The sequence below is a fragment of the Malus domestica genome, chromosome 09 (assembly GCF_042453785.1).
Source record: "Malus domestica chromosome 09, GDT2T_hap1".
Taxonomy (NCBI): Eukaryota; Viridiplantae; Streptophyta; class Magnoliopsida; order Rosales; family Rosaceae; genus Malus; species Malus domestica.
The window spans coordinates 2,973,443-2,993,211 of NC_091669.1; the positions used below are offsets into that span (position 1 = coordinate 2,973,443).

The 19,769-nt window shown below is 37.1% G+C and overlaps 2 protein-coding genes, 1 long non-coding RNA gene and 1 pseudogene across 6 annotated transcripts; 3 read left to right on the forward strand and 1 right to left on the reverse strand.

Moving 5' to 3' along the window:
• Nucleotides 1-2,949: 2,949 nt before the first annotated feature.
• On the reverse strand, nucleotides 2,950-3,410 carry LOC139188198 (uncharacterized). Its single transcript, XR_011571482.1, has 2 exons — nucleotides 3,294-3,410; nucleotides 2,950-3,162 (listed from the first exon to the last, which is right to left on the reverse strand). It is a non-coding gene; the product is annotated as an uncharacterized lncRNA (long non-coding RNA).
• A 7,155-nt stretch (nucleotides 3,411-10,565) lies between these two features.
• Nucleotides 10,566-11,692, forward strand: LOC103420237 (protein CLP1 homolog). 3 transcript variants are annotated; one of them, XM_029107796.2, is made up of 4 exons: nucleotides 10,566-10,712; nucleotides 10,796-11,031; nucleotides 11,316-11,360; nucleotides 11,441-11,692. In XM_029107796.2, the coding sequence occupies exons 1-4, from the start codon at nucleotides 10,593-10,595 to the stop codon at nucleotides 11,526-11,528; spliced, it is 489 nt and encodes a 162-aa protein (XP_028963629.1). In that variant the 5' UTR covers nucleotides 10,566-10,592; the 3' UTR covers nucleotides 11,529-11,692. The 3 variants fall into 3 exon arrangements, with proteins under 3 accessions (XP_028963629.1, XP_028963630.1, XP_028963631.1); XM_029107797.2 differs by having other exon boundaries at nucleotides 11,345-11,360; XM_029107798.2 differs by lacking the exon at nucleotides 11,316-11,360.
• A 582-nt stretch (nucleotides 11,693-12,274) lies between these two features.
• Nucleotides 12,275-13,704, forward strand: LOC103421630 (uncharacterized; annotated as a pseudogene).
• Nucleotides 13,705-16,004: 2,300 nt separating this feature from the next.
• On the forward strand, nucleotides 16,005-19,269 carry LOC103421494 (serine/threonine-protein kinase PBL34-like). 2 transcript variants are annotated; one of them, XM_070805013.1, is made up of 7 exons: nucleotides 16,150-16,375; nucleotides 16,470-16,748; nucleotides 17,391-17,728; nucleotides 17,858-17,993; nucleotides 18,109-18,245; nucleotides 18,326-18,449; nucleotides 18,650-19,269. In XM_070805013.1, the coding sequence occupies exons 2-7, from the start codon at nucleotides 16,565-16,567 to the stop codon at nucleotides 19,159-19,161; spliced, it is 1,431 nt and encodes a 476-aa protein (XP_070661114.1). In that variant the 5' UTR covers nucleotides 16,150-16,375; nucleotides 16,470-16,564; the 3' UTR covers nucleotides 19,162-19,269. The 2 variants fall into 2 exon arrangements, with proteins under 2 accessions (XP_008357756.2, XP_070661114.1); XM_008359534.4 differs by having other exon boundaries at nucleotides 16,005-16,748.
• The last annotated feature ends 500 nt before the right edge of the window (nucleotides 19,270-19,769 follow it).

Here is a 19,769-nt window from a genome sequence, read left to right on the forward strand (position 1 = left end):
AATTTCCCATCTTAAAATCTTTGGTTGTGCATGCTATCCTCTTTTAAAACCATATAATACCACTAAGTTGCAACCCAAAACATCTCAGTGTGTATTTCTTGGTTATGCAGGCCAATATAAAGGTTATTTGTGTCTTAATCTTCTTACCAATAAAATCCTGGTTTCTAGGCATGTGTTGTTTGATGAATTTGATTTTCCATTTTCCATTTCTCAGTCCTCATCTCCTCAGTCTCCTCAAATTGTCTCACAGTCACAGGTGCCTGTTCATATCCCTCGGTCCTTACCACCCTTAGTCACCTCCCAAAACCTAGTCATACCTCCTCAACCATCTTCTTCCCTTGCTCATTCCCCTCCAACCTCAGCATCCTTGCAAACCCTTCCCTCTCCTACCATTGAGCCAGTTTCTCCGCGGTCTACACAGTCTCAATTCCCTATTGATCCGGATTTTCAAATCGAATAATTACCTGTTGTTCTTCCCCTTCCCTCAGTGAGTTTGCACCCCATGCAAACTCGGTCCAAAAGTGGAATCTCAAAGAGAAAAGTGTTCACCGCAACTGTTCAGTCCTCTGCCCAAGGTAGTGAACCTACTTCCTACAAATCTGCGAGTAAATGTCCTGAGTGGCACGCAGCTATGCAAGAAGAGATAGATGTTCTTCATGCTCAGAACACTTGGAGTTTAGTTCCTCTTCCCTCTGGGAAGAATTTGGTTGGTTGCAAGTGGGTGTATCGGATCAAAACACATTCTGATGGTTCTATAGCTCGGTATAAAGCTAGGTTGGTTGCCAAAGGCTATAATCAGGAGGAAGGTATTGATTATACTGAGACTTTCAGCCCTGTTGTTAAACCAACAACTGTGCGGTTGATCCTGGCGTTGGCAGCTCAATTCCATTGGTCCTTGCGTCAATTAGATGTCAAGAATGCATTTCTGCATGGTGAGTTACATGAGGAAGTGTATATGACTCAACCTCCTGGCTTTCAGAGTGTTGCTTCTCCTTCTCAGTATGTGTGCAAGCTCAATAAGTCCTTGTATGGACTGAAGCAAGCTCCCCGGGCTTGGAATGAAAGATTTACAAGCTATTTACCTGGTTTGGGTTTTCAGTCCTCCTTTGCAGATCCTTCTTTATTTGTTAAACATAATGGTGCTGGTACGGTTGTGTTGTTACTCTATGTAGATGATATTATTCTTACAGGCAGTTCATCTACACTGATTGATGATGTTATTGTGGAATTAACAAAGGATTTTGATATGAAGGATTTGGGTCAGTTGAATTACTTTCTGGGGTTGCAGGTTTCATATCCATCTGGTGGCCTGTTTGTCTCTCAATCAAAATACATCAAAGATCTCTTAAACAAAGTTGATTTGCAAGATTCTAAGCCCTGCCCTACCCCTTGCTTACCATACCACAGACTTCTTAAAGATGATGGTGATCCTTATCACAGTCCAGAGCAATATAGGAGTATTGTTGGGGCCTTGCAGTATGTGACTTTTACAAGGCCAGACATTGCCTTTTCTGTCAATCAATGCTGTCAGTTTATGCATTCTCCCATGACTTCTCATGTTGTTGCAGTTAAGCGTATTCTTCGTTACCTTAGTGGCACACTGGACTATGGTCTCCATTTCAAACCTGGAAAATTACATCTGCAAGCATACAGTGATGCAGATTGGGCTGGTGATCCCAATGATCGCAGATCCACTTCAGGGCATGTCGTATACTTTGGTTCCAGTCCCATATCTTGGGCTTCTAAGAAACAACACACTGTCTCCAGATCTTCGACTGAGGCCGAATATAGAGCACTAGCTATTGCAGCTGCAGAATTGGCCTGGATTCGTCAGTTGTTATGTGATCTCCATGTTTCTGTTTTCACTGCACCAGTGATCTACTGTGACAATATTTCGACAATTGCTTTATCTTCTAATCCTGTTTTTCATTCTCGGGTGAAGCACATTGAGATAGATTACCATTTTGTCCGGGAAAGGGTGATTCGAGGTGATTTGCATGTTTGTCATGTGTCTTCAAAAGAACAGTTTGCAGATATTCTTACTAAGGGCCTTGCTGCTCCTTTGTTTCAGTCTCATTGTTCCAATCTCATGCTTAGTTCGATCAAGCATGAGATTGTGGGGGGATGTAAAGATGTATTAGGTGGTTCAGATTTAGACAAGTGTACGTAGATTAGGTTGCTAGGTAGTTAAAGTTTGTTAACTTACTTAGTGACTAAGATAGCCTTGTCTATATATATATGTAGATATTGTAACACAAAGAATTCATTCAATACATAACAAGATACAATCCATTTCTCTCTAAGATTGATATTATCTCAAATCTCTATTTCTCTCTCAAGAATACATATGACAATCAAGAACTTCTTTGTATTTTGACAGTTTACCCTTGCATGTTGGGCCGTATATTTTGTGATAATTGGGACCAAGTCCTACCAAACGCTAAGAACACTGTGTGCTGACGCTGTTCCTTATGTCCGTGACAAAATGAAGGAGCTGATGAGGAGGTTGAACGGTAGCGAAGAACCCCAGAACGAGGGAGTTTGAATACTCCCACTGATCAAGATTTCTGCCCCTGTTTCTCTTCACTTTTGAGCTTTACGACTCATTCGCTTTAAAATCGTTGAAATTATTGGCTTGTGTGTGCTTCTGTTATGAATTGCGTTTTGGTGCTTTGGGTTTTGTTTGTATTTTTGTGGGTAGCTTTTAGGTTTTTGAGTAAGGCTGTGTTTGTTATGGATTTGGGATTCTAATTTTGCAGTGTTCAGGAGCTTATGGTTTCACAATGGTGCACTCTTTTTCTTTCCTTTTTGGTAACCTGAAAACCATATACTTAGGCTTTCCATTAGTTAAGCAGATTGGACAAAGCTGCATTCAAATTGAAAAATAAATAAAAATAAATCAGCAATCTGAATTTGTAAAGAGCTCAAACATATTTCGCTTTGGTCATCTACATACAGCAATCATAAAAATTAAAAGGAAATTATTCTCTTTGTTTGCTTGTAGTACAAGGAAATTAAAGGTCTTCTGGACAATGTTTCCCTCTTGTCCGGAACTCTTGCCTTCATTATGTTATTGTAGATCCTGGTACCGGATTTCCGGTGGTTCGCTTTCGTCTTGTGAACGGTTTGTTTTGTGAGAGTTGCAACTTGGTCGTACCAATACTTGAAAGGATTTTGTGGAAGTGCAAATTGAAAGGAAAAAAAAATCAACAATCTGAATTTGCGAAGAGCTCAATGATATTTCGCTTTGATCATCTACATTTAGCAATTGTAAAAATTAAAGGAAACTATACCATATCGCTTCGCTCATCTCCTACAGGTGCTGAAAGACCACTTGGTTCATGAGTTGGCGTCCCTTACCTTGCCATAGACAAACATCAAAACCCACAACCAAGTTCACTATAAAATGCACAAAATAAAAAATAACAACCAAACCCACAAATTTAATCGAACACTTCTACAAACTCTAGAAAAAAATTACTAAATCTCAGATAAAATAACCTCAAAAGCACCCAGAAATTTAATGAAGAATTCTCTAAAACCAGAAGTTTAAACCAGAAATTCCAGAGTCATAAAAATTTTACTAAATAAATTTGACCAATTTAATGTTGTCTATATTAAGGGAAAACCAATAGTCATTAACTAGAAAATATGCACGCGCGTTGCTGCGGTACTTGAATGCATCACCATGAACTGCATGAATAAGATACATTTTACCTGAATAAATTCAACACAATCATGAATGAACTGAGGGATAGATGAGTGAATGGGGCAGGTAAGATATGCAGCTTCGTTTTTATATACATTCAACTTAGCTGACATGAAAAGACATTGTACAATTAACAGGACAAAACTGAACGTTTTGTTTCCCTGATAAACAGAAGCAACATGCAGTTCACACAAATCTTGCCCCTGCAGTCAAGGTGGCAAAATATATAACCTGTAGGTTAGGCACATGTGTTAGCAGTTGACAAAAAAATATAAAAACTGTTTCGTTCTTATTCTAGCATCTAAGTTTTCAAGCACAAACATGCAAAGCAAAAAACATGCAGGATGCCTGTTTCCATAAGAAACAGAAGTCTAAGAAGTGTATTTTAGTTTAGAGAACATGCATGTATTTTCTAATAGCGAAAACATGAGCAAATATGATTGGACAAAAACATATAATGGGCAGAAACATGAGAGAAAAATCCAAACCTCAAGAATATGATTGTATTACAGCAAATACGATTGGGTTGTACTCGAGGATCAAATGGGGACTTGAGATTTTGGTAACTGTGTAGAAGAAAATGAACACCAATGGAACATTCCTAGAAACTAACCCTCAAACCCATCCAAATCAGATCAACTAATCAACCAAATTAGCCCAATCAGTAACCCTAAATTTGCTCAACCAAATTTGCCAAATCAATAATCCTTAAGGATAAGATTATTTTTAACTATACACAAATTCACATGCTAGTCATTTGATACATTTAACTAATTTTGCAAGTTGTATTTCTTTAAATGGGAATGAAAATGTAACTTTTGGTCTTATACTTTCAGAACCAATACACATCTCAAATGTGGGAGTCTCAAAAGTTGTTTCATTTATTTCATTCCAAATAAATTTTTTGTTTGGACAGATATTCGAACAAAATACTCTCTGATTGACACTCACTTAAACACCTTAGAAAGAACTCACGTTTCTCTACCTGAAAAGGAGTTCAAGGATATGAAAAAACTACTTAATATCAAAAGCATAAACCACACTCGGTACAATCAATAACTAAACTAACAATATATTCAACAATGTATCAAAAACACCATCAAATTAAACACATTTAAACCATAAAAACCAAAGGAACAAACCATATAATTAATGAGTGGTGAGTGCAGACTTTCTGGAATTCAGGGCACCAATTATCCTAACAGAGAACCTGTTTTGGTCATCCACCTTTGCCATTTCCCCCTCATCCCCTGAATCCTTATTGCCTGCACGTTCCAACGCCGTCTCATGAAGCACCTTAGCAAACACCGGGGAGGAAAAACTAATTAATTTTTTTTAAACAAATATTAGTGCACTACAGAAATACATCATCTATAATAAGCAAACACACGAATGCCTGAAAACACTAAAAGTCTAATATATCCTTGCATTTCTATTTGAATTCAGAGTACATGGAAATCACATCAACAAATCAAAGCCCTAAATTTTTATCATCCTGAACTGGAAAAATCTGTAAAATCTAAACATTTTCGCCGCATTAAAATATTTACAATTTAAACCCCCCATTCTCTTATAGCTGATAATCAAAACCAAATTAGTAAATTACCCAGCTAAAAGCCTTTTTTCAACGAAAGCGAGGAAGGCATGAAAGCAAACCAAAACCCTTACTGTCTGAGAGAAATTGGGATAGAACATCGTAGAGAGAAAGCAAGAAGAGAGATATACCTGACTCTGGTTTAAGCGTCGAACGAACTCTTTCTCTCTCTCTGCAAACAATTTTAACTGAAAAAAAAATCCAAATTATGAGCACCGATTATCAATCAAATACCAAAATGAAGTGTAAATCACAAACTCAATTCTCAATAATCAATTCCTTGATTCGGATACAAAATTTTCATCATTCTCTTATCTGTTTTCCTTTGTTTTGTGAGTTTTAACCTCAAATGGGATTACACAAAAAACATAACCTTCTCAGAAAACTGCAGCCATTTTTACAAATTTCCGTGAGCCAACACAGGAAAATGAAAATGACAAAGCCACATAGTAGGAGGCAGACAAAAGAAATCAAAGAACCGAACACTCTCTTCATTAGCAAAAGCGTTTGAGAAATCAAACGAAAATAAGCCAAATACCCCTCTTCCTCAAATCCCGATGGCCCCCATGCTTTTCTCTGACTGTACCCCCTCTCCCACTCATGAAATCGAGGATCTGCAGCAATGGCGCTGAGATCCCCACTCCTCTCTCTCTCTCTTTCTCTCTCTCTCTCTCTCTCTCTCTCAGATGCGGCATGGCCTCCCATCCCCGAAACCCTCACTGAACGAAGAACGAAGAGGTGGGGGCAATTTTGTACAAATCAGATCAGGAAACACTATGCACAGTATATGCACCAAATACCTAGTAATGAGATATTTAGCATGTGATATCTTTCGAACCACACAATATATGCACCACATCCCCATCCTATTCAATTCGATTATGGCAGCACGAGGGATAACCTTGCTTGATCTCCTGTTCTGAACGACACGAAATTTGTTGATTTCGTATGCATTGCCGACACTTAGATGGCTTAAAAAAAAATTGGATGTCTCGACCGTTCATGGTTCCGTGAACCGCATCTCCCTTTTAGAAGCAGAAATTAAAAAGCAGACATAATACTTAATCAGTGGTATAACATTTAACGCAGTTGTTTATTTTTCAGTCTTTTTGTTATATGTCAATCCGTTGTTTATATTATGCTTGTAATCCCTATTAATCAATCTGTTATTATCATGTTATGCCTTTTTATAGTCATTATACTTGTTGCGTCATTTATACTTGTAATCCCTATTAATAATATGTCAATCTGTTGTCCCAATCTTTTTTATAGTCATTTATACTTGTAATCCCTATTATCATGTTATGCTTTTATTGTCATGTCTCATTATTTTATTATAATGCATCATCTAGTAAGATTATAAATGGGAGATTCACAATAAGAAAAGAAAAAAGGAAACTATAATTAGTGGTCCGTGCAAGAGAACAACATGTTGTTACAACTACTTGTTGAGGCCGTAAACAATGGATGGTGTGATGCTAATGCCATAATAAGTAAGCAGACCATAGAAGCCAAAATTGTTCCCGTGCTCAATGAAAAACTTGAGTGTAAAAAAACTGAAGATCATGTTAAGAACCGTATGAAAACATTGAAGGGTCGATTTCAATCAATTTGCCAGCTTTTTAGACACAATTCTGGATTTGGTTGGGACCCTGTCACAAAAAAGCTCACAACTAGTGATGAAGTATGGATATAGTTTTGTTTCTTTGCCTTTCTCTCTCTCTATTATGTTCTAATGGATATAGTTTTGTATTCTTAGGTGATTCTTTATATAATGTCTGAAAACATGATTGAAAAGGAAATGGAAAGAGAAGATGAAGAATATCATGAAGCCATTAAGTTACTATTGATGGCAGTACAAGCAATAGTTCAAGTGCCAAATGTGTTAATGGTTATTATACATGATGATCATATTGAACGCCATTAGCCCGACGACCTATTAGTAGAACTGGATACGATTATATTAACAAGGTATTGAACGAGGATCCTCAAGAATTTCGAGTGCTATATAGGATGTTTTCTTAAAGCTATGTGACGTCCTTACGAAAAAGACGCATTTGAAGGGTACAAGATTTATTTGTATTGAAGAAATGGTTGCTACATTTCTACTCACTATTGGTCAAAATTCTCGATATTGCCAAACTCGGGACACATTTCGGCGGTCACATTTTACAACAAGCAAAAATTTCAACAACGTTTTGAAGGCCTTGAACACAATTGCACCATATTTGATGGTCCAACCTGGATCCACGATGCCAACTAAAATAAGAGAAAGTAGAAGATTTTACCCTTATTTTAAGGTTAATAATTAGTACTTATCTTAGCCATGTCATGATTAAATTGGTTTCATAAGCATATTAGTAGCTACGTATTAACTCTTATAATTATTTTAGGATTGTGTTGGAGCTATTGATGGAACACATATACCAGCAATGGTATCGTGACCCAAAATAGCTGCTGACTTACTATTGAAGTGGTTGTTTTAATGTCATATATTTGAAATTCCTGGTTGATTTTCTTGCAGTTGCTTCTTCATGCAATTTATACGTTCAATGCCAATGTTGTCTTAGTTCTGGGTCAGGTACATCCCTCTGGTTTGAGGGGTTTTTTTTTTCCCTTATTATGATTTTACCTTGCTGGATTCTGCAAGCATTTCTTCTCCCCCCCCTCTTCGTTATTGTTGCTTAACTTTGTTACAAAGTTCGTCTTTGACACACCCCGATCCCGATATTCTATGAATACCAGGATAGGCACGTGTTGGCCGACATCCGAAGGTGACGAAAGCCATTTATTGAGTGCAAATGCTGAAAACAAGGGATAGATAAAACTTATAAATTTAAAAAAAAAATAAGGAATATACATTTAAGGAATGTGTTCAGAGCACACATCTAATCTAGAACACTAAAAGAATTAATATAAAATTGAATGAACAAAGGAGTGGGTCCTACACCAAGAGGACTCGAAGATGCCGATGCAGAAATGCCTGGACGCCGGGATTGTATGCCTCGATTCTAAGTCTTGAAGGGGGCGCAAAATAAACATGAGTGGACCAAGTTGATATATATAATAAAACAGTTAACAACGTACTAACCCCCAGATTTTATGAAAACACATATATATCATGATAAACATAGGTTTTCCGAAACCTAGCATGTCATGCAATGTCTCAAATCATAACTTGTATATATAATAATCACTAGTGAATTGTTCGATAACCCCCAGGCCCCATGCCGGCTCCCCGTCTCTGAGCAGACAGTCAGAAGAAAATACATTTCAGGCGCCATGCAGGCTCCCCATCCCTGTGCTAAATAGCCAAAGGAAACACACTCCAGGCCCTATGCCAACACCAAACCGTCGCCCGGGACGGACCGGAATCTATATCTACGTCCCGTAGCGGAAAGGACCACTAGGTAAGTACAAAACCATTGAACATATATATATATATATATATATATTGAAAATCAACTACATAGTATAAAGTCATTCATCATCTATACTATAAAGAGGTGTTCGAAACATGTTATAAATATCATATCGTCATCCATCAGATATTCTATAAGAACACGGGATATAGGAAAAATAATAATAATTCAAAATAGCCTTAGTAAGCATGTTATCTCAAAACATTTCATATAACATAATCATCAAATCATGCTTTTCATGTATGCATTTCTACTATCAAAAAATGCATTTTTAGAAGGAGTCCACTCACAATACTTTGCCGCCGAAGAGTCACGCAGCTAGTGAAGACAGAAACACCACTATAATTGCCCCTAAGCACATAAAGAGTCCAATTAATAAAACTATATAATAGAAATTGAATTTGGGAAAACGGACGTTGGAAACGAATTCAGAACGTCAAATTACTCTAAGAAGAGTCCCGGATAAATTTTGTAAAAGTCAATAGAATATTCCTAGAATATTTCCTTACAGAATATTCCACATAAAGGGTTTGGGCCGGCTAAGGTATAAAGTTTTGGTCTCAAAGGGCTTTGGGGTTTAATAATTAAAAAAGGTATGGGTTTAAAAGGTTTAAAGGGTTTAGTGGCTAACGAGCTTAAGACCCTAACAGAAATGGCCCAAGGCCTTTGGGTTTTAAAACAAAAACAAAATAAATAAAACTATAAAGGGTATTAAAGGTACTGGGCTTGAAAGTCCAGCCCAATTGTTTTGGGTTTGAAATAAAATAAATATAAACAAAATAAAATAAAAGGGGTTGGGTTGGGTGTAAGCACGGCCCAAAGGGCCTAGTTCAAATGGGTTTAGGCCCGAAGGCCTTGGTTTCTTGGTCTCGCCGGAGAAGAAGGCCCGAATTCGGCCGGAAACTTCCTTAACTTTAAACGTTCATAACTTTGTTAATACTCAACGAAATCAAGTGAAACAAAAACGAAAGTTTTATTTCTTGAAGAGACGAAAAGAATGGTACCTCACATGACATCTAAATCGCTGTGGTGTGGCCGGAAAACCCCTCGAAAGCCGCGGAGGTCGCCAGAAACTGGGTTAGATTCAAATGGATATAACTTCTTCAATACTCAACGAAATTGCGTGATTCAAAAATCAAAGTTGTAGTACTCAAGGATATGAAAAGATTGATACCTTTCACGTCTGCCAACTCACCGTGGTTTGGCCGAAAATTGCCTTGAAAGTGACGGGTTCTTCGCCAGAAGTCTGGGGAAGTCTCCCCAACGTGTTTTCATGTCCAAACCTTCACCAAAATCACATTTTAGCAACCAGGAATCCTTCTAGACTACTAGGGAGAAGGATGGAAGGGTGTTTTGACCTACCATTGTCAAAAACGACGATAACTCGTCGGGGAATATTTGCACAGTGGTGAGAAGGAAAGAGAGTGGAATCGGAGGGTGGTGCCGTCGTGTTATTTTGCGTGTGCATGGGTGCTCGTATGTGTGGTACCCGGGGAGGAGGAGAGAACACAGAGAGAGACTTAGGGGAAAAAGAGGAAAAGGAAGAGAGTGAGAGGGAAAGAGTGAGACCGAGAGAGAGAGAGAGATAGACTTTTGAGAAAAAATAAAAGAAAATAGAAAGGAACCGGGGACAAAACAAGGGGTGGGCCCCTTGGGCACATCATTTAAGACCCAAAACTATTTTTAAAATGAAAATATCCCAAAGTTGATAAAAATACAAAAATGCCCTTTTTGTTTCGTAAAATTCGAAACGGATTGTCACATACTAGCATAATGCATCCTTGTTTGCAGAACAAAATGGTTGTATATGCAGACTCCGATGACAGTACATATGTTTCTTTTAAATTCTCAGGAAAAACTTTGGAGCATGATCAGAAATGTACTAAAGAACAAGCCTGGTGTGGACGTTGTAAAACTTCAAAAATCTGGGGGTGTTGTATCCAGGAATGCCAAATTCCGTCAAAAATCCAGGAGTCATAGGATAAGGGTAAGCATCAATATGTTGCCATTTAATCCTTGTTATTTGTTCTTCCTGAAGAAAAGACTCATGTGCACTGATATTTCTAACAGGAGTATTTCTATGGCCTTGCAAATGATCTCAGCCCACATTCTAATATCGCGAATTTTAGTGAGTTTTCTGTCTTTCGGATTGGTGGCGGGCCACAGGCCCCACGTTCAGCTTTGCCAATTGGTGCAGAGCCTGCTGCAGACCCTACAAGATTGGCGCCTGTGAATATTAACCGGGATTTGCTGCATACCGTTCTTGCTGTTTCATTTGCCAAGGAGCCTGATCAAATTATTTCTAGGTAACTTATACCTATCTATCTGATAGAGAAGTAGATAATGAATCACTAAAGTATATGACATTGATCAGTCTCGTTCACTTTCATTTGAACTTCACATAGGAAAGTAGATGGTTTTACCCCCTCACTGTCACAAGAATGAAAATACATAGTAGTATTGTGGTATTTCTTGCTTGCTTTTCCGTCTCTGGAGATAGGGATGCAAATTTGACCGTGACATTTTGTATTTCAGAGCATGATTCGTAGTCTGTAGTCTTAAATATTTACTTTTTTGGTTTGTTTTGCAGTAATGTTGCTGGGTTTGTCTTTGTCACAGACGTCGACATTCAGAGGTTTGTATAGTGAACAACTTGCTAGAAACACTTCTTGTATTCTGGTTTTCGTTGTTCTAACCCAATATGCGGCGTTACAGGAAGACAATTACGTACCTTGCACCATCGGCGGGGGAGCTTCCAAGCAAGTATTTGATTGCAGGAACCGTGACATGGCTTGAAACGTGAAGTCGATGACCCAAAACCCCAGTACTCTCGCTTTCCGGTGGATGTACGTTACTGGCTTATGTAAGGAGTGCAAGATGTGAGCTATCTAGGCGTAAAATTAGTTTTAACGATGTATCCCAAATACAACAACAGATCAGAATATTATTGTCGTTTTTTTGCATCCTTAATTTGTTATGCAAGTCTTGTTTGTCGTATTTTAGATTATACCAAAATTTAAAAAGGCGTGCCAAAGCCTGAATTACTAGAGCTTGGCAACCACAATTTTTTTTGGTTACGAACTATTAATAATATGTCAATATGTTGTCCCAATCCTTTTTATAGTCATTTATACTTGTAATCCCTATTATCATGTTATGCTTTTATTGCCATGTCTCATTGTTTTATTATAATGCATCATCTAGTAAAATTATAAATGGGAGATTCACAACAAGAAACGACAAAAGGAAACTATAATTAGTGGTCCGTGCAAGAGAACAACATGTTGTTACAACTACTTGTTGAGGCCGTAAACAATGGATGGCGTGATGCTAATGGCATAATAAGTAAGCAGACCATAGAAGCCAAAATTGTTCTCGCGCTCAATGCAAAACTTGGGTGTAAAAAAACTGAAGATCATATTAAGAATCGTATGAAAACATTGAAGGGTCGATTTCAATCAATTTGCCAGCTTTTTAGACACGGTTCTGGATTTGGTTGGGACCCTGTCACAAAAAAGTTCACAGCTAGTGATGAAGTATGGATATAGTTTTGTTTCTTTGCCTTTCTCTCTATTATGTTCTTATGGATATGGTTTTGTTTTTTTAGGTGATTCTTTATATAATGTCTGAAAACATGTCTGAAGAGGAAATGGAAAGAGAAGATGAAGAATATCGTGAAGTCATTAAGTTACTATTGATGGCAGTACAAACAATAGTTCAATTGCTAAATGTGTTAATGGTTATTATACATGATGATCATATTGAACGTCCATTGGCTCGACGACCTATTAGTAGAACTGGATACGATTATATTAACAAGGTATTGAATGAGGATCCTCAAGAATTTCGAGTGCTATATAGGATGTTTTCTTAAAGCTATGTGACGTCCTTACAGAAAAGACGCATTTGAAGGGTGCAAGATTTATTTGTATTGAAGAAATGGTTACTACATTTCTACTCACTATTGGTCAAAATTCTCGTTATTGCCAAACTCGGGACACATTTCGGCGGTCACATTTTACAACAAGCAAAAATTTCAACAACGTTTTGAAGGCCTTGAACACAATTGCACCAGATTTGATGGTCCAACCTGGATCCACGGTGCCAACTAAAATAAGAGAAAGTACAAGATTTTACCCTTATTTTAAGGTTAGTGATTAGTACTTATCTTAACCATGTCCTGATTAAATTGGTTTCATAAGCATATTAGTAGCTATGTATTAACTCTTATAATTATTTTAGGATTGTGTTGGAACTATTGATGATACACATATACCAGCAATGGTATCGGGACCCGAAGTAGCTAGCTATCGTGATCGTCATGGTAAACTATCACAAAATGTATTAGTTGCTTGTAACTTTGATTTGGAATTCATATATATTCTTAGTGGATGGGAGGGTTCAGTTCATGACTCCAAACTATTACATGATGTTGTATCAAGGAGGAACATACTTAAAGTGCCAGAAGGTTTGTATTTATTCGTTTATTTATTTATTTATTTACACTAGGATGTACCATAAATAATAAATTTATGTGTTTAAAAAGGTGTTCGATATTTTAGCTCCGTTTCAAGAGGTGTTCGATATCATCTCCAAGATTTTGCTGGTAACGATCATGACCCTGTAAATACAAATGAGTTGTTCAATCTTCGACATGCTTCCTTGAGAAACGTAGTGGAGAGGATATTTGGTGTATTTAAATCTTGATTCACAATTTTTAAGTCTGCACCTCCATTTCCAATTAAAACACAAGCAGAGTTAGTGTTAGCTTGTGCAAGGTTGCACAACTTTCTTCGCAAGGAGTGTCGTTCTGATAAATTTCCGATCGAACCAGAAGATGATGAATACGAAGATGAAAAAATGATGATGAACTAGGTAATCAAACTCAAGAGCAACAACGACAGATTGCTAATGCATAGAGAGCTAACATAGCTACAAATATGTGGACATATGCTGTGAGTAATAGCATTCAAAGATGAGAAATAGAGAATTAATTGTTTTTACGGATTGGAGTATGCAATTTTTGCTTCTTCCGTGCAAACACCTGGAGAGCAGCGATATAACCTCGGACTTTGCAAGACGTAAGTTGCTTAATGTGTGTATGAAATTACATGGCACGGTGACAGCTAATGTGGAAGTAGGGCCAACTTTGGTTAAGGTTGTATATCTATATAGACTTGTTGTCAGTCTGTTATTCTTCATGCATTGTTGCATTTGTTTCCAATCAACTTAAGCTTTAAGGACAATTGGATATCAAGATGGTTGAACGCTGGATAAATCTTTTTGCTTTGAGTAGTTATGTTTTGACACTAATCGATCGGGTTCCTCTTTCACTTTGATAGCTAGTTGAAAACATTGCATATGAACTTGGTATTGCAATTTGGTATTAGTAGGATGAAAATTTTGGCTTGTAAAGAGAAGGAAATTGTTGATCAAATTCTTTGCAATTCTCTAACCCCATGTAAAGAATTCTCTCACAACTCATGTGAATTCTCTGAAAGTTATAATTAATTCACTCAAAATGGAAGCGATTGTCTCTCTCCAATTTGTCAGGCATGATGTCCCCCTCCCTTCTTTCTTGCCGAGTCAAACATGAAATGTAGTCAATGGCTGAAAGAAGGTTTTTAAGCCTGAGTGACAATTTTGTAAATTAAGTGAAAGTGGGTTAAAAGCATCCGAGTTGTAATATTGTAAATAAACTGAAATGTGGTTCAAAACATTGTTCACATGAATAGTGCCAATTTCCCCTCCTACTTTAGACTAAAGTAATTAGAATATCAAATATCAAATGATTAAAAAAACACTCTTGAACATATTACAAGAATTAATTGGCCTATAAAATATGCTTTGATATAAACCAAAAAGGTAAAAAATGTTAATGATTTTAAATTCGAGGAGGTGAACCATCATGAAGTGGCTTAGTAGTTGGACAAATTCTAGGCCTGTATTTCATATGACGTATTTTAAGTTTAATTTTTAGCACTGGTGAAAACACACGATAGTGACTAAGTGAAGGTTGAAATGCCTTAATGAGTTTTTCCCGCTCCCGAAAAAATAGATTGCCATAACAAAGCCACCAACTGATTCCCTTGTTAAAAAAAATGAGAAGTTTGAGGAGGTGATTAGTAGTTGAAGAGTGGAACTAAGATGGATACAATCCAACATGATCCTCTTCATATCCTTTTGGTGAGGATCTGTGAATCGTGTCCGTTTATCGTACATCGTGCGGTCAGTTTTTTATCAAGTACTGTTTGTGTTTAATTTTAAACAAAAATATTTAAAATAATTTATGATCCCACACTGTACGATGAACCAACATAATTTACCAATCCCCAAGATCCTCACAAAGAGGATCCGGGATAATCATTATCCATAATATCATGGAGAAGTTGAAAAAAGGAATTTAAACTCGGGTGAAAAGAGACAAAAATACTGAATAAACTATTTAACACCGTGGCGACCGACTGACCTACCTAATGCACTACGTATGAGTATGATGACTAATTCTTCTATTAGTTGAGTTGATTAAATAAGATTAGTTAGACATTTGATTTGATATCCAATTGGCAACAATTAATTTCATAATAAATCATATCATATACTAACACATTATTATATTGCACAACTTCTTGTGTAAACCACACTTCACCAATATTAAAACCAAACAAAGAAAAATAAATTCTAAAAAATTATACGACTCCATCGTGTTGCATTATCGCGTAAATCTGCAGTCTGATTTTCCCACATGTCCAAATAAATGTTCATGATTCCCAAACAACAAAAATTATATAAAGCAGAAATAATTAGGCAAAAAAAAAAAAAATCTCAAAGTAGCATTAGCAAGAATACCTTTTGAAATTGGATACAATAATGCAATCATTATTTTGACGATCAAATAATAATGGTAGCAAATACATATATTTACATTAATTTTTATGACCGTCACATAATAACGAGGGGAAAATTTTTAATGTGCTGAAACACAATTTGATATACAAATATCATTATATAAGTACTTGAATTTTATTTTCTAATATACAATTGCTTATATTATAAGGAAAACTAATGAAAAAGACTTGAAAACTTTGAGTTTTAATGATAAGGACAAAATAAAGGGTAAAGTGAATAGTATCAGGTTTGACTTTTTAGTGTAAAAATGTGATTTTTCGTTAAAGTGAACAGTACCGTGGACTTTTCGTTAAAACTCCCTATATTATAACACTTGAGATATCGTTTTATGTTATTGACGCTCTGAAAAATCATGATAACGGAGTTGCGCTTTTGATTTGATGTTGGGAATATGCCAAAACTAGTGTTGTGGAGCGGTGCGAAAGCTTTCTCCTTTGTCTTCCTCATCTCTCTCTCATGCCCGACCTGCCCGTCTCCTCTGTTTCAAACCCCGCCCGACCTGCCCCACCATTTCTGAAAAACTTTCCCTCTTTCTTTAAGCAGCACAGCCTTCTGTCCCCCTCTACCTCTCTCCACTCTGTCTCTCTCTGTCTGGCCTTTTTGACCAACTGGGTCGGATTCAATTTCAGTTATCGAGCATAAGACTGCTCGATCTTTTGCTTCAAGTCGCAGTTCTTGTGAAAATTTCGAAGATTTTGTAGCGTTTCTGGGTTGGTTTTGGGTTGCAGTGGATTTTCTGTGGTACTGAACCACTCTTCTTTCTTTGCTTCGAGTCGCATTTATTTGTGAAAATTTCATAGATTTTGTAAATTTTTGGGTCGTTTTTGGTTTTCAGATTGGTGGGTTCGAATGGATTTTTGTGGGTTTTGAAATTTCTGGTTCTCCGAGCCATGAGAATCTGAATCTAGAGAGAGTTTGAACTCCAAGGAGATGGGTTTGGTGCGTAATCCTAGCAAGGTGGAGAGTTGGGGTAAAAGTAGCAAATCGAAGGGTAGGAAGAAGAAAGATGAGGCAGTGGAGGAACCTGGGTGTTGGGTTAAGCTCAGGTTTGGGACCTGCATGCCTTCGAGATCCAAAGTTAATAGCTCCATCACTGGAACTAGTGTTTCTTATGGTAATTTCTTCACTACCCCTTTCCTTTTTTGCCGATTTCTTGTTGAGAAGCATTAAATTTTGAGGTGGGGATTGTGTTTTTCGGTTGCCCTTTTTCCCCTTTTTGGATGATTAATTTGTTTGGTGTGCTAAATTAAGTTAATAGGCATGTAACACCGTATGATTTTAGGAAAGTGTTTAATTTTGTTTAGGTGATGAATACTGTGTAAATATGCAGAAGACGAATGATTTGAAAAGACGATATTCTAAACTACTCTAATTTACGGAGAGGAGAGGGGATTGGACCTTATTATATATGGTTGAGTGGTTGCAATTCATTGAGTCTAATAGTTTGAAATCGACTTCCGGTTTATTAAATGTACAATTGCATTTTTAATGTCGGGCATTTATTATAAGCTCCCAACAATATCAACATCTTATTTGAAAGGCGATATTCTAAACTGCTCTAATTTACGGAGAGGAGAGGGGATTGGACCCTATTATATATGGTTGAGTGGTTGCAATTCATTGAGTCTATTAGTTTGAAATCGACTTCCGGTTTATTAGACGAACAATTGCAATTTTAGTGTCGGGCATTTATTATACGTTTCCAACAATAGCAACATCTTATTTGATTCAAGTGTGTTGGACTCTGTGTAACCAGCGGAAACTAAATCTTCAAATGAGAAAAGTAGAGATCGAGAAGTTACTCGTGGAGGGTCGTCCACCACTACTAGTAATGCTGGGAGTTCTACGTCCACGCCCTATTTTAGCGAGGAACTGAAGGTTGCTTCCCAGCTCCGGAAATTCACATTTAACGAACTTAAGTTAGCGACTAGGAACTTCAGACCTGAGAGTCTTCTTGGTGAAGGTGGATTTGGTTGTGTATTTAAAGGTTGGGTTGAGGAGAATGGAACTGCCCCTGTGAAACCTGGTACCGGGCTTACGGTTGCAGTTAAGACTCTCAACCACGATGGACTTCAGGGTCACAAAGAATGGCTTGTATGGCTTCGCTATCCCTCAACTTACGATTATAACTGTTTTTAACTTGACCTCTTGGATTACACGCGAGTCTCCTTTTCGGTTCAATTTGTATCTAAATCTTCTTTGTTTTTTTTTCATTATTTTCAGGCTGAAATTTATTTTCTTGGTGATCTCATCCATCCTAATTTGGTAAAATTGATTGGTTACTCGATTGAAGATGATCAGAGGTTGTTGGTCTATGAGTTTTTGCCGAGGGGAAGTTTGGAAAACCATCTCTTCAGAAGTAAGCAACTGGTCCTTTCACATTCTTGATATTTGCATGTATATTGAAACTAGCTGTTGAATTTGCGTCGTTTTGAATTGTTAGTGGTTGCCTAATGATCTTTGGTAACAACCAGGGTCCCTGCCTCTTCCGTGGTCTATTAGAATGAAAATTGCACTCGGTGCTGCAAAGGGTCTTGCCTTTCTTCATGAAGAAGTTCAAAAACCGGTCATATACCGCGACTTCAAAACATCTAATATCCTATTAGATGCAGTAAGTGACAGTATCTGAGCATCAAATTCATTTATTTTCCTACTACTATTCTCTTCTGAAAATGGAATGTGTTATTTTAGGATTATAATGCCAAGCTTTCAGATTTCGGACTTGCGAAAGATGGCCCTGAGGGTGATAAAACTCATGTGTCCACACGAGTCATGGGAACATATGGTTATGCAGCCCCAGAGTATGTGATGACCGGTGAGTCTGATAATAATCATCTTCGGCTAATAATAGTTTTGGTAGTTCTATAAAGTTGTAACTCCATCGAATATGCAAAGAGATGGGTTAAAACATCAGTACTTAGCATTTTATCAGGCTTTGGCTTCTGATAAATAATTGCCTACCTAGGCCAATCTTGAGCTAGAATTACGAAGTCCTAACATGGCCTTTTGGTTTAGGACATTTGACATCAAAGAGCGATGTCTATAGTTTTGGAGTAGTTCTGCTCGAAATGATAAATGGCAGAAGATCCATGGACAAAAATAGACCAAATGGGGAGCACAATCTTGTGGAGTGGGCGAGGCAACGCTTTGGCGACAAGAAGAGGTTATTCCAGTTAATTGACCCCCGTCTTGAAGGTCATTTTTCGATTAAAGGTGCACAAAAAGCAGTCCAGCTTGCCGCCCACTGCCTCAGCCGTGACCCAAAAGCTAGGCCAATGATGAGTGAAGTTGTTGAAGTCCTAAAGCCTCTACAAAACCTCAAGGACATGGCCAGTTCTTCCTACCACTTCCAAACCATGCAAGAAGCTCGTTCCAGGTCCCACTCAAGTTCTAAGAACGGCATCAGAACGCAGCCGGTATTCATGCCGAGAAACGGACAGCCCGTAAGGAGCTTGTCGAGCCCGAATGGTCCACCTGCTTCTCCATATTATCCTGGAAAATCGCCTAAACCTAACTCAAAAGAATGATGACATTAGTTTTTGTGTATGATTATCTTTAGACTTGACTCTCATATTGTACCAGCTTCAGATTGTTCTGTCATATATAGTACAAACTAAAAAATCTTTTTACTCTCATGATCTTATCCTCTATGTTTGGCTGCAATTAGACACTTGGTTGGTGTGACAATTCGGATCCTGCAATTAGGTCTTTCGTCAAAGATTATTTTTATGAATATTTATTTTGTTTAAAATTATTGACCGTTGAATTAAATGGTAGTTGTTTTAATAATTTTTTTTAAAATTTTTTAAGTTACGTATTCATTTTTTTTCTTTTAATTATTTAATTTGGTATGATTATTTGTTTTTAATAATTTAATTATTTAATCTAGTCTGATTATTTGTTTTTTATAAATTATAAAAAGATATAGTTCTTGGGATATGCAAATTCTTTAATTTGTTCATTCATTTTAAGGAAAACGAATGAAAAATGTTTGAAAATTTTGAGTTTTAATTAAAAGGACAAAAATGTGTTGTAAATGAATAGTATCAAAAATGATTTTTTAGAATAAAAATGAACAGTACTGGAAGTGTTTCGTTAAAACTCCCTTCATTTTATCGTTTCGTGGTTTTTACTG